The sequence below is a fragment of the Schistocerca nitens genome, chromosome 4 (genome assembly GCF_023898315.1).
Source record: "Schistocerca nitens isolate TAMUIC-IGC-003100 chromosome 4, iqSchNite1.1, whole genome shotgun sequence".
Taxonomy (NCBI): Eukaryota; Metazoa; Arthropoda; class Insecta; order Orthoptera; family Acrididae; genus Schistocerca; species Schistocerca nitens.
The window spans coordinates 50,548,398-50,561,999 of record NC_064617.1 but is presented as its reverse complement, the minus strand read 5'-3'; the positions used below and the strand labels follow the sequence as shown (position 1 = coordinate 50,561,999).

At 41.3% G+C, this 13,602-nt stretch overlaps 1 protein-coding gene across 1 annotated transcript in view; it reads left to right on the top strand.

The window, feature by feature from the left end:
* LOC126252532 (troponin C-like) overlaps nt 1–13,602 on the top strand; it is a 60,069-nt gene that overhangs the window by 27,965 nt on the left and 18,502 nt on the right. Inside the window, exons 3-4 of the mRNA XM_049953427.1 lie at nt 2,792–2,935; nt 13,161–13,277. Coding sequence (XP_049809384.1) covers nt 2,792–2,935; nt 13,161–13,277 — 261 coding nt within the window. The remainder of the gene's footprint in view (nt 1–2,791; nt 2,936–13,160; nt 13,278–13,602) is intronic.

The following is a 13,602-nucleotide window of genomic DNA, read 5'->3' as shown; positions in this document are numbered from 1 at the left end:
TTGTCGAATAATAAAGTATCTGATTGACAGTAAAGCAACTCTTAAATCTAACTTACAATTATTTCTTCTGTACAACTCCTTCACTCCATAGGCGACTATTTATTTAAGAACATGTAGCCTAAAGAAAACTAGATTTAAGAGTTGCTTCACGACTAGGGCAGGAATATTATATGTTTGCTGGTGTTACATACAGGCCGGAGCGCCATTTAGGAACTTGTGAATGGCCAGCACGTAGCTATCCATGGAAACTAATCGTGCGTACGCAAACTGTAAACTGACTCGATCAATATCATTTCGCCGGCCGGAGTGACCGAGCGGTTCTAGGCGCTTCAGTCAGTTCTAAGTTCTAGGGGACTGATTACCTTAGATATTAAGTCCCATAGTGCTCAGAGCCATTTTTTTTCTAGGGGACTGATGACCTCATATGTTAAATTCCATAACTCTCAGAGCGATTTGAACCATTTTTGAACATCATTTCGTTAAAAGAAGTTGTTCGAAAGGTCTGCATAACATATAACTAACTAACCAGTACTGTTCACTCTTGAGGTTTTGTTATCGTTCGTAACCAAACAATACTCTGCCAAACTGTTAACTCTGTATTTAATTTTGATGCGTTGTGTGCGAATAGTTGTGTGATGAAACACTTGTTGCTATATCACTCCTACCACCTACACGTCCTTCTCCATAGAATGAATAGTTTGTTGGTAGTAATGAGAACAGAAAAATGTTGGCAACGCTCCATGAGCGTAGACTTCACTTCTGTGAACTGTCCCTCTCCGCTCTATATTTGTATTCGAATTACTAGAATTGGCATCCAATGGAAGCTCGAAAGGAACTGTACCAATCACAGCGAAATCGCGGTGAAAATTATTGTGCAATTATTACTAATTGTGTTACGCCAACAGTGAAGACTTTATCTATTCATATAATCTAGTCGCACTGTTGGTGGACACGTACGGAGAGATTGCACTTGTCTAGAACGATGTCTCCGCCAACAACAGGCGTAATGTTAAACAGAAAATAATGTGCAAAGCTATGTCTGTCGAAAATGATGCCATCAACGAGCTACGGAGTGGTCGCGACACATCTTGTTCCTCTGTGAGAAAAACTTTTAAGAACCAGCAGATGCAACAAACAAAAACAGCCGGAAAGAATGGAGCTACGCTGTGTAATCAAAATACTGATGTGGAATTTCTAGCACGTAAGTTAAATGAGCTACTATTAGAAATTTATGTTATTGTCATGGAAGTGATGCAGACTGGTCGGTTTTCAGTAACGTCAGCAGACAGGTGTTTACTTCGCATTCAATTGCTAGAAACTAGTTTGTAGAACGTTTATGTTTAGTACGAAAGGAAAAAGAGACTGTGAGCATCGAAATACACTGCCAGAGGTTGCCCACAAAAAGTGTAAACAAATCGCGAATAGCTTCTTAATTTTAATTTTTAAATGACGAAAGTCATGGGATACCTCCTAACATCGTGTCAGTCCTCCTTTTGTCCGGCGTAGGGCAACAACTCATAGTCGTTGGAAGTCACCTGCAGAAATACGGAGCCATGCTTACTCTATAGCCATCCATAACTGCGAAAGTGTTGCCAGTGCAGGACTTTGTGCACGATTATGTTCCATAAGTGTTCGGAGGGAATGACGTCGAGCGATTAGTGTGGCCAAATCATTCGCTCCAATTGTACAGCATATCATTCAAACTAATCACGAGCCATTGTGGCCCGGTGACATGGCGCAATATCATCCATAAAAATTCCATCGTTATTTGGGAACATGAAGTCCACCAATGGCTGAAAATGATTTCCAAGTAGCCCAACATCACATTTACATTCAATGATCGGCTCAGTTGGACGAGAGGACCCAGTCCACTCCATGTAAACACAGCCCACACCATTACGGAGCCATCACCAACTTGCACAGTGACTTGTTGATACCGTGGCTCCGTGGCTTTGTGGGATCTGCGCCACGCTCGAACCCTACCATCACCTCTTACCAACTGAAATCGGGACTGATCGGTCATCTGCTGCCATAGCCGATTAACGCCAAATTCCGCCGCACTGTCCTAACCGACACGTCTGTCGTACGCCGTCACATTGATTTGTGTGCTAATTCCATCCATTGTTGCTTGTCTGTTAGCACTGACAACTGACAGCCGGAGTGGACGAACTGTTCTAGTCGCTACAGTCTGGAACAGCGAGACCGCTACGGTCGCAGGTTCGAATCCTGCCTCGGGCATGGATGTGTGTGATGTCCTTAGGTTAGTTAGGTTTAAGTACTCGTAGTTCTAAGTTCTATGGGACTGATGACCTCAGAAGTTAAGTCCCATAGTGGTCAGAGCCATTTGAACCATTTGAACCACTGACAACTATACGCAAAGACCGCTGCTTTTGGTCGTTAAGTGAAGACCTTCAGCCACTGCGTTGGCCGTGGATAGATATAATGCCTGTGTATTTCGGAATATTGAATTCCCTAACGACATCCGAAAACGAATGTTACATGCGTGTAGCTCCAACAACCATTCCGTATTCAAAATCTGCTAACTGTCGTCGTGCGGCCCTAATCATGTCGGAAACCTTTTCACGTAAATCATCTGAGTACAAATAACAGCTCCGCCTATGCGCTGCCCCTTTAGAACTCGTGTACACGAGACTGCTGCAATCTTTATATGTGCACATCGCTATGCCATGACTTTTATCGCCTCAGTGTAAACCCTCGTCATAATGGAACCCTAATACCCCGAAATGCATAGAACAACGCTGTCAGCTGGTGTGGCGTGTGTGTGTTGCAGTGCTCAAGCGGGCCTTCTCCATGTTCGACTCTGGAAAGACGGGCCGCATCGACAAGGAGAAGGTGCGCACCATCCTGCAGACTCTCGGGCTCATGATCGACGAGCTCGAGTTGGAGGCGCTTGTCGCGGACGAGGACAAAGACGGTAAGGCAAGCTCTGTTATTTTATGACACCCACTGCTCAGGCATTACGTGTTTCATTTATTTATTCTAGAGCACCTAGGGTCATCAGACTCACTCTTACGTTCAACAGGCGTTCTACTACATATTTTAGATGAGATTCATTACAACGCATATGGATTTGAACACTTAAAAATAATTTTTAGAGAGACAGTTGAAAGAGTAGTAGATATCGAAGAAAGTAAAGCACAGTTTATATTCGTGAATGGAAAGAAGAGGAACAAGGGTAAGTTTCAAGCAGATGGGTTTTAACTGACTTCTCTGGCAACAATGGACGGACGACTAGAGAGAAAAGAGGAGACGAGAGAAAAGAGGAGCGTGATGGAACACAAATAATGAAGAGACGGAAAGGAAAGTGGTATCACTGACTGACAAGCGAAAAGAGAAATAACTGTAAGGAGAGAAGTTACCGTCTGACTCCCTACTTGGCATACCACAAACGTTAGCGTTTAAGGAAAAGTTTTGAGGTCGACAAAAAGAAGTGCATCAGATTTAAAAAAAAAATCAAAAGAGCATCGAACTGCGCAGAGTGCAGGTTAATATGTTCCAGAGTGGACAGCAGCAACAGAGAATAATAAAATATAGTCAGATTATCATTCAAAAGCGGTAATATACACACAGACGGCTGGTGAGCTTGCAGTGAAAACTGCAGATCCAACTCTAGCTACCTTGTGTTAGGGATGGTGCGATCGATGCTTTAAACATTCAACATGTTGCTACCAAGGCAATAAATGTGAGTGGATGCTCGCTATACCTTGCTCGAACGGTAGTGGTCAACGAGTAGTGACTTTCCGTCACTCCATACGAAGAAATCTGCGTATGGGGAGCAGATGGTGTTTGTACTCATCACATATACTAATCGACAACAGGTAGTGTAGTTCGGAGATAAAGAATTTTTGAGATTACTTCAAAATGAGGCTACGAACCCCAAACTAGCAGCAAGAACGGGAGACAAATAAGTAAAACAAACACAGTGTTGCTGTGGAAATTTTAGTTAAAAATCAGCAATAATGTGTAAAAAAACAGAGCTGATCTGTAAGTCATTAGTATCAATAAGCTAGCTGTATGACAAAAGTTAAAGGCCACCAAATGCAGGAATACAAAATTCTTCGCCTGAAAATGACGAGAAAGTGACTCGTCAAAACGTTGCTACAACACAACGGCAGGGCTTGGCTGATAACCCGAGAAGATTTCATCAATGAATTCCTTGACAAACCTCGCATTCCCACAGAAGTGAGGAGTCTGCGAATGTGTTTGTTTAAAGACTGCGCACAGCTAAGTGAGGCCGTGTGCTGCGGCTATGATGACAAAATAGGTATTTGATTCCTGGCGGGAGGTACAGCGCTGCATACAGAAGACCTTACGAAGAACACGTATTTCACATAAGGAGAGCGCGAATAATTCAACAACAACTAATACCTGTCTTGCCGTAAATTTGCCAGCCACGTAACTTTTACTAAAAATATTCTTATTGCTACCATAGTCACAGCAAATTTGTTTTTCAAATTAAGCTGTATCCAAACTTGTAATAGAAAATATTTTCACTCTTGTGGAACTGCTGAAGCTGATGTGAAGGTGTTTCTATACTAAAATACTCATTTTCAAGTGTCGACAAATAACACAGTGAACATTTGTTACGTGGTACCATCTGATAACATCCCCACATACATGATCTATGCATTCTTGAATATGTTTTCTTTTTCTTATCAATGTTAATTGTACTCATCGAAACATATTAATGCTTTCCTATCAGTGAGGTGAATAGAAGGACTGGATTAAATAATATGAACACTATGTTTCCTTAACTGTTTCTTCAATGTAGACACAAATGGTAATAGCCAAATTCGGCGAATGTGTCTGCCTTGGGACTAGTTTGGCTTCACTGTTATCAAGCCACATCCCGGCATTCTCAGCCGTCAGCGTACAGCCATCATCCTCATGAAAAATGCTATCCATAGTTTGGAATAAAGCACGCAGCGTACAATTCACATGGTGGCTTACAAGGCTCCAGCGTTACTACAGAACTATGTGAAACTGTCTACATCGCTGCCCAAATCAATACAGAACCGTCACTGTCCATCACGCTTCACAATTGGGAGCGACCGTTTGCGTTCGCTATAGGTAAACACATCGTCCGATATGGAAAGATGTATGTATAATTCGTCATAGCGCATCATACATCTATCCTGGCCAAGTAGCTTTGGTGTAGCTTATACCGCTGAAGTCGCTTCTTATCAATCATCTGGTTTACAATCTCCTTGCCAGCAACAGATATACCGAAAATATTTTGTCTGTATAGCTCCTACGGTCTCTGGGCGTACATGTGCTTAGAACTAACTTTGTCCGTGTAGCTGTTTGATAACAATCTTCTGTAACTCCATTCTGCCACTATCAGTAACTGCAGTTACCGTACTGAACTTAGCGGATGAAATTTCCCACAATTTGTTTTATGTTTTCACGGTATTTAACATACCTGTGGTACCTCTATAGTCTGAAACAAAATTGCACTGACAAAATTTTAGAGCTTATTGAGAAATATTTTCAGAGTATTTTAGTGTAAGGGACCCCTGGTCTCGTTACAGACTAATCATATTTCGTTTGATCTCTTATCGCTATTTATCACTGTATGTGCACTGCAATGAAAATATCTGGATAACAATGCATTCGTCGACGGTGTGCGACAGACTTTTTCCATTAAGTCCGGCCGGCGGGTCACCAAAGTTTCCTATGCCCAGTGTACGGGTTCACTGTATCCAGTGAAAGTGCGCCACCATGCTGAGCTATTCCCCCAGCAACGGCCACCACACAATCGTATTTTTGCATTTCCCACTTTCGGAACTCTTCATCAGTAAAACTACCCGTACAGTTCTGTATTTTCAATGCAATTAGGATACAATTGCACCCGTAAATGGAGAAAAATAAAATAAAATACAGGTGCTATGTAACTGGTCACCAGAGACCACTGGTCATTTGCACCAAAAAATTTACAAAATATCTCTGAACGAAATTTAAATCAGTCAGTTTAGGATGACCCTCTATACGCCACTATTTATTTTATATTCCTGAATTTGTTGGCCTTTAACATTCGCCTTACAGCTATCTCATTCATACTGACGACGTTCACATTACGTTGATTTTCTAAATAAAATTTCCACGGCTACAATGTTTTTGTTTTATTCATGTATCTTTCGTTCTTCTTGCTACTTTTGGGTTCGTAGCCTCATTTTCAAGCAATTCCAAAAATTCTTCATCTCCGAACTGCACTGTTTGTTGTACGAGAAGTACGAACGACATCGACTCACCGGTCACAAATTTCTTCATATGGGGATGGCGGAATATCACTGCTCGTTGACGACTACCAAATTAGCAAGACACAGGCTGCATCCACTGACATTCATTGCCATGGTGGCAACGCATTGGAACTTTAATGCAACGCTCGCACCATCGCCAACACAAGGTGATTCGAGATGGATCTGCACTGTTTTAGTTTACAGGCCGTGTGTATGTCTGTGACTACACTGTGTTGATATTAGATGTAGATGTGTCAGCGACGATGTAGATGAACGATATGGTGTGAGTTCTACGATTCTGTTATGGCAAGGGGGTCGCCACACTGGTTGGCAGTTGTTGCCCAAATTGCATAAGTTCTTGTTAGAAGATAACATTACTTCGAAGAAAGCACAGATCCCACACATCTACAAGAAGGGTAACAATGTTTTTGATAACTCTAAACTCAAATGTCACAACATATTCAGACAGAATGACTTCCATGGAAACCAGCATGGCTTGCAAAAACATCGGTGATACAGAAGGCAACTCGCGCTTTCTTCATATGACATCCTGAAATCCGCGGATCCAAGCAGTCTAGGAGACACAGCATTTCTTGACTTCCGAAAGGTATTCGACTGAGCATCACACCAACGCTAATTACAGTCATATGGCATGTACAACGAAATTTCTGACAACATTGTGGATTTATTGGTTGGGAGACGCAGCATTTTGTCTTGGCTGGAGAGTCGTGGACAGATGCATAAGTAACTTTAGATGTGACCCAGGGAAATTAGTTGAGAGTCTTGTTGTCTGAGTTGTATATTAATGACCTCACACACGATGTGAATAGTAACCACAGACGTCTCGCTGATAATGCGGTATTTATGAGGAAGTACTGTCTGAAAAAGGCTTTACAAATATTCAGTCATATTTTCAGGTGTAAATATTGCGAAGTTGCTTTGGATGTTCTAAAATATAAAATTGTGCACTTCACAGAACGAAATAACGTAGTATCTTATGATTATAATATCAATGAGTCACCACTGGAATAAGTCAGCAATTGGTGCAACAATTTGCAGCGATATGATGCAACGATCACATAGCTTCGGTAGCAGGTAAAGCAGGTGGCAGACTGCGGTTCATTCGCAGTATACTAGGAAGAAGAAGTTAGTCTACAAAGGAGACTGCTCACAAAGCACATGTGTGACTCATCCTAGAATAATTTTCAAATGTGTCTGACGCGTACTATTTAGAAATACTGGAAGGGCAACGCAAATGGTCACATGGATGTTTGACCCATTGGAATGCGCCACGGAAATGCTGAAAAACCTGAACTGATAGACGGTTGAAGAGGGACACAAATAGTCCAGTGAGAGCCTACTACAAAGTTTGAGCTTTAAGTGAGAGATCTAGGAATATGCAACAACTGTTTACGTCTCGCCTCCGTAGGAGTCGTGTAGGTAAGATTAAACTAATTGCAACGTGCACAGTGTTGTTGTTGTTGTGGTCTTCAGTCCTGAGACTGGTTTGATGCAGCTCTCCATGCTACTCTATCCTGTGCAAGCTTCTTCATCTCCCAGTACCTACTGCAACCTACATCCTTCTGAATCTGCTTAGTGTATTCATCTCTTGGTCTCCCTCTACGATTTTTACCCTCCACGCTGCCCTCCAATGCTAAATTTGTGATCCCTTGATGCCTCAAAACATGTCCTACCAATCGATCCCTTCTTCTAGTCAAGTTGTGCCACAAACTTCTCTTCTCCCCAGTCCTATTCAATACCTCCTCATTAGTTACGTGATCTACCCACCTTATCTTCAGCATTCTTCTGTGCACCACATTTCGAAAGCTTCTATTCTCTTCTTGTCCACACTAGTTATCGTCCATGTTTCACTTCCATACATGGCTACACTCCATACAAATACTTTCAGAAACGACTTCCTGACACTTAAATCTATACTCGATGTTAACAAATTTCTCTTCTTCAGAAACGATTTCCTTGCCATTGCCAGTCTACATTTTATATCCTGTCTACTTCGACCATCATCAGTTATTTTACTCCCTAAATAGCAAAACTCCTTTACTACTTTAAGTGTCTCATTTCCTAATCTAATTCCCTCAGCATCACCCGATTTAATTTGACTACATTTTATTATCCTCGTTTTGCTTTTATTGATGTTCATCTTATATCCTCCTTTCAAGACACTGTCCATTCCGTTCAACTGCTCTTCCAAGTCTTTTGCTGTCTCTGACAGAATTACAATGTCAGCGGTGAACCTCAAAGTTTTTACTTCTTCTCCATGAATTTTAATGCGTACTCCGAATTTTTCTTTTGTTTCCTTTACTGCTTGCTCAATATACAGATTGAATAACATCGGGGAGAGGCTACAACCCTGTCTCACTCCTTTCCCAACCACTGCTTCCATTTCATGCCCCTCGACTCTTACAACTGCCATCTGGTTTCTGTACAAATTGTAAATAGCCTTTCGCTCCCTGTATTTTACCCCTGCCACCTTCAGAATTTGAAAGAGAGTATTCCAGTTAACATTGTCAAAAGCTTTCTCTAAGTCTACAAATGCTAGAAACGTGGGTTTGCCTTTTCTTAATATTTCTTCTAAGGTAAGTCGTAAGGTTAGTATCGCCTCACGTGTTCCAACATTTCTACGGAATCCAAACTGATCTTCCCCGAGGTCCGCTTCTACCAGGTTTTCCATTCGTCTGTAAAGAATTCGCGTTAGTATTTTGCAGCTGTGACTTATTAAACTGATAGATCGGTAATTTTCACATCTGTCAACACCTGCTTTCTTTGGGATTGGAATTATTATATTCTTCTTCAAGTCTGAGGGTATTTCGCCTGTCTCATACATCTTGCTCACCAGATGGTAGAGTTTTGTCAGGACTGGCTCTCCCAAGGCCATCAGTAGTTCTAATGGAATGTTGTCTACTCCCGGGGCCTTGTTTCGACTCCGGTCTTTCAGTGCTCTGTCAAACTCTTCACGCAGTATCATATCTCCCATTTCGTCTTCGTCTACATCCTCTTCCATTTCCATAATATTGTCCTCAAGTACTTCGCCCTTGTATAAACCCTCTATATACTCCTTCCACCTTTCTGCCTTCCCTTCTTTGCTTAGAACTGGGTTGCCATCTGAGCTCTTGATATTCATACAAGTGGTTCTCTTCTCTCCAAAGGTCTCTCTAATTTTCCTGTAGGCAGTATCTATCTTACCCCTAGTGAGACAAGCCTCTACATCCTTACATTTGTCCTCTAGCCATCCCTGCTTAGCCATTTTGCACTTCCTGTCGATTTCATTTTTGAGACGTTTGTATTCCTTTTTGCCTGTTTCATTTACTGCATTTTTATATTTTCTCCTTTCATCAATTAAATTCAATATTTCTTCTGTTACCCAAGGATTTCTATTATCCCTCGTCTTTTTACCTATTTGATCCTCTGCTGCCTTCACTACTTCATCCCTCAGAGCTACCCATTCTTCTTCTACTGTATTTCTTTCCCCCATTCCTGTCAATTGTTCCCTTATGCTCTCCCTGAAACTCTCTACAACCTCTCATTCTTTCAAATTATCCAGGTCCCATATCCTTAAATTCCCACCTTTTTGCAGTTTCTTCAGTTTCAATCTGCAGATCATAACCAATAGATTGTGGTCAGAATCCACATCTGCCCCTGGAAATGTCTTACAATTTAAAACCTGGTTCCTAAATCTCTGTCTTACCATTATATAATCTATCTGATACCTTTTAGTATCACAGTGGCGATTAAAAAATTTTTCTTCCCGCGCACCTTTGGAACGGGAAGACACCCTAATCACTGATACAATAAGAAGTACCTTCCGGCACAAACTTCACAGAATTTTTCAGGATATATACGAAGATGTAGATCCATGCCTGGCTTGTGCAGATGTTCAAGCAAAAGTCAGAGATTAAATCTGAATCTAGTTATTAAAGACAGCAGATGCCTAGAGTCTTAGTGTGGATAGGATTTCGTGAGCTGAGGAATTTTAGGGTGAATTAATGATTAGTTTTTGCCTTTATGTCTAGTTATCAACTCATATTGTCGTTTCCAGGATGCTATCTTAAATCTAAATAGAAAGCCTGCATGTTTCTAATCCGTACTGGAATTTCAGTCAAAGTTATCTTGTTCCTACCGTAGTAGAATTTTGACTATATGGTCGACAATTTTTTGTGGTAATTCTACAATATAACTTTATCGAACCAAGATAACAAATGAAAATTCGCTATACTGTAAAGTGTCACATTTCTTGATCTTTTGCTACGCATTTCGAAGTTTTATCCACCATCATTACGTAGATTATTTCAATGAGAAGGCGCAGACGATTAATGCAGGGCGGTCAGAAACACTCTGAAAAGCGTGTAAGGGTGTTGCAGGATAAGTTGTGGTAAGAACTAATTGTTAATGAAAAATTCGATACGTTGCGCAGTTTCTGGGTTAATTAGCATTGAAGTTAGCCAATCAGGCCGTTGCGCGCGTAAACTCAAGCGGTCCGTCAGACACGGTGTAGCCGAACTGTTATTCGTTTGGATCCCTAAAACCGAACAAAAGAGCCATACAAAACTGGGACATGGAACGGTAGTAAGAATCGAACGCGAGCCAAAGGCTGAGCAGTCCAGTGAGCTTTATAAGCTTTTCACACTGTTTATGACCACCCCGTTCCTGCAACAGCTTTGTAAGCTTTTCACACCGTTTATGACCAGCCCGCATAAGGCGATCGATACAGTTTCGCACTGCTGCTTAATGAACAATATACGAGTGTAAGAATAGCGTAAACCTTGAAATGGAAATAACAATAAATTCCACTGGTTGCAGTAATTTGTATTTTCAACCGAAATGTGTCAGTGCAGCTGTAAAATATTCTTATTTACAACGAAAGTGACACATCTGTCGTCTTCTAGCACTGGCAATAACATTTCGATGGTCCTGAATGAAATAAGTTTTTCAGAATCACCAGAGAAATTGTTGATACGGATGCACCAGCAAAGCAGACGCCAACAACTGTCTTCGTTGGAATTCTTTGACGTCAGACATTACTTACCGTCAACTCAATGACCTCAGACATACTGAAGTCTAAAAAGATTTCCAGAGCTAGAAGTGTTTACAGTCAGAGAGTTAGCTCTGTAAACGAGTTGTTTACGCTGCGAGACCACGGTGCACTGCTCAACTCTTGTGCATCTTTTCACCCCACATAAATATGTACCTCATCATCGAATATTAATAGCACGACTTAGTGTCCACATAGGAATTCAACGACGCGAATGAGAAACATAACAGTTTACGCATATCATTCACTGAAAGCCATGAGGGATTTGCTCAGCACCAGTAGGGCAGAACTGAGCAGCCTTGCCATTAGCTAAATCGCATTCCCGGCCTTCAAAGGAGCAGTAGTTGCCGGCACGTAGCAAACAATACGAGACAGCTCCGCCGACTGCCAAGTTAAACACGCTGCGTCCCAAAAACGTTGTACACTGGCACATGCCTTCCACTACAGAGATAATCCCATCCAAGGACCTGCACCTCTCCAGAAATTTTGGATTTCACATCACTATGGCAGAGCTTGTCGCCACTGTTGCTTAACTGTCGAGGATATTAAAAAGGAAGTGAAATATAATTCCAAAAGCGAACTAAATCTCCATGTGGGTTGAACACCAGTCATGAGCTCCATAGACTACGCAGTTCTTCTGTGCCTAAACGAGGAGGACTAAGAAGACTTGTTGAACAGAATGGACGGAATACTTAACATGGTAAAAGTAGCGAATGTGGATCTGATGAACTATACCAGAAAAGCGAATAGCGTCATCGTGGGGAAGACACAGTGATAAGAAGACTGAAAGAATTATTTTTTCTTGGGAGCAAGATTGCACAAACTCCATAAACCAAGTAAGATATCAAACTTAGACTGGCGCAGGCAGCAAGTACATTCGTGAACAAAAGAACTTTACTGACACCAAGTCTTGAATAACAATTGAAGATCTTACTGAATGTGTACCTCTTGAGGATACTCAAAACAGATTTACTCTGATGTTAAGTGTAGAAATTATGTACAACTCATTTATCGGTTGGAAACGCACGCTTTCATTTTTGATCAGGAAACTCGGGGCAATAAATGCCTCGAAGTGCTGAGGGCATCCATAATTTTTGTACGAGATTGACAATTTTTAGACAAATATTTAACCGTAATACTTGTGAACTACAATCCTGTAGTGGTGCGATAATTGTTACCTACGCCGATTAACTGTAACTGCTCTTTGTGATCACGCACATGCTTGGTACTTGGTCAGTGATTTCAGGTAGACGCAATCTGCTCAAGGAGTCCAAAAACAGCTACCGTGACTTTCTTCGAAGCTTGATAGCGTTTTACTGTCATTTGCTGGCAGTGACGTGTCTATACAAAAGGAGTATCTCCTAATATTAGGAGGAACAAACGTAATTCATGACTATCTTCTGGAATAAATAATGGTCTTATTGTGAAGATCCGTTGAGGTCATATTTATGTACTGAAAATGTTCTGATAATCATGTCTCAATCTTCATGGGTTACATCTTCGCCGAGACATAACGTTTGTATTGCCCAAAGGAACGTTAAACAGGATCTTCAGTGACGAAGCAAATATACAAACCAACTGGGCATTGCCCTGTGACATTTTCCTTCTTTTTACGTAGAAATTAAAAGTTGTGTAAATATTTCGGCGATTATGCTTCAGTCAGTTTGTGCGCACTGTAAACATATTTATGCGGCTGCTTGCACAACGAAAACTTGTAATAATGATAAAATATATCTTTCAGGACATTTTTATCGTGTATCACTTGGATTCGTTTTTTCAGATCTGAACAATACAGATGATACATTCGATATCCTCCATCGAAGATTCTGACCGTGAGCGATCTGTTGCAGAGAACGGTCGCCTGAATTTTGAAGCGTTCTGTCGCGTCGCCACGCACTTCCTGGACGAGGACGATGAGGTCATGCAGAAGGAGCTCAAGGAGGCGTTCCGTCTCTACGACAAGGAAGGTGAGCACATGTCACTAACACAAAGGTGAGAAAAAAAGGCGCAAAAGATTATCAGCCCTTACTTAACCTGGGAGATATTTCGCTAGTCATCCCAGTTCTCTGTCTGTTTGAAGAAAATACATTGTTGGATTCCACGTCTACAAAATATAATAACGTTAATAAGAAACTAGTAGTAATTATGATTCAGATTTATCATATTGAATCATATTTGGTTAGTGTTTGGTATGGGATACTGTTTCTCCCATTCCTTTTGGTAACGATGTTGTTAGTTGAGGCGGGAAGAAGGGGGGAACGCAGGTGCTGAGAACACAGTAAATCACATGTG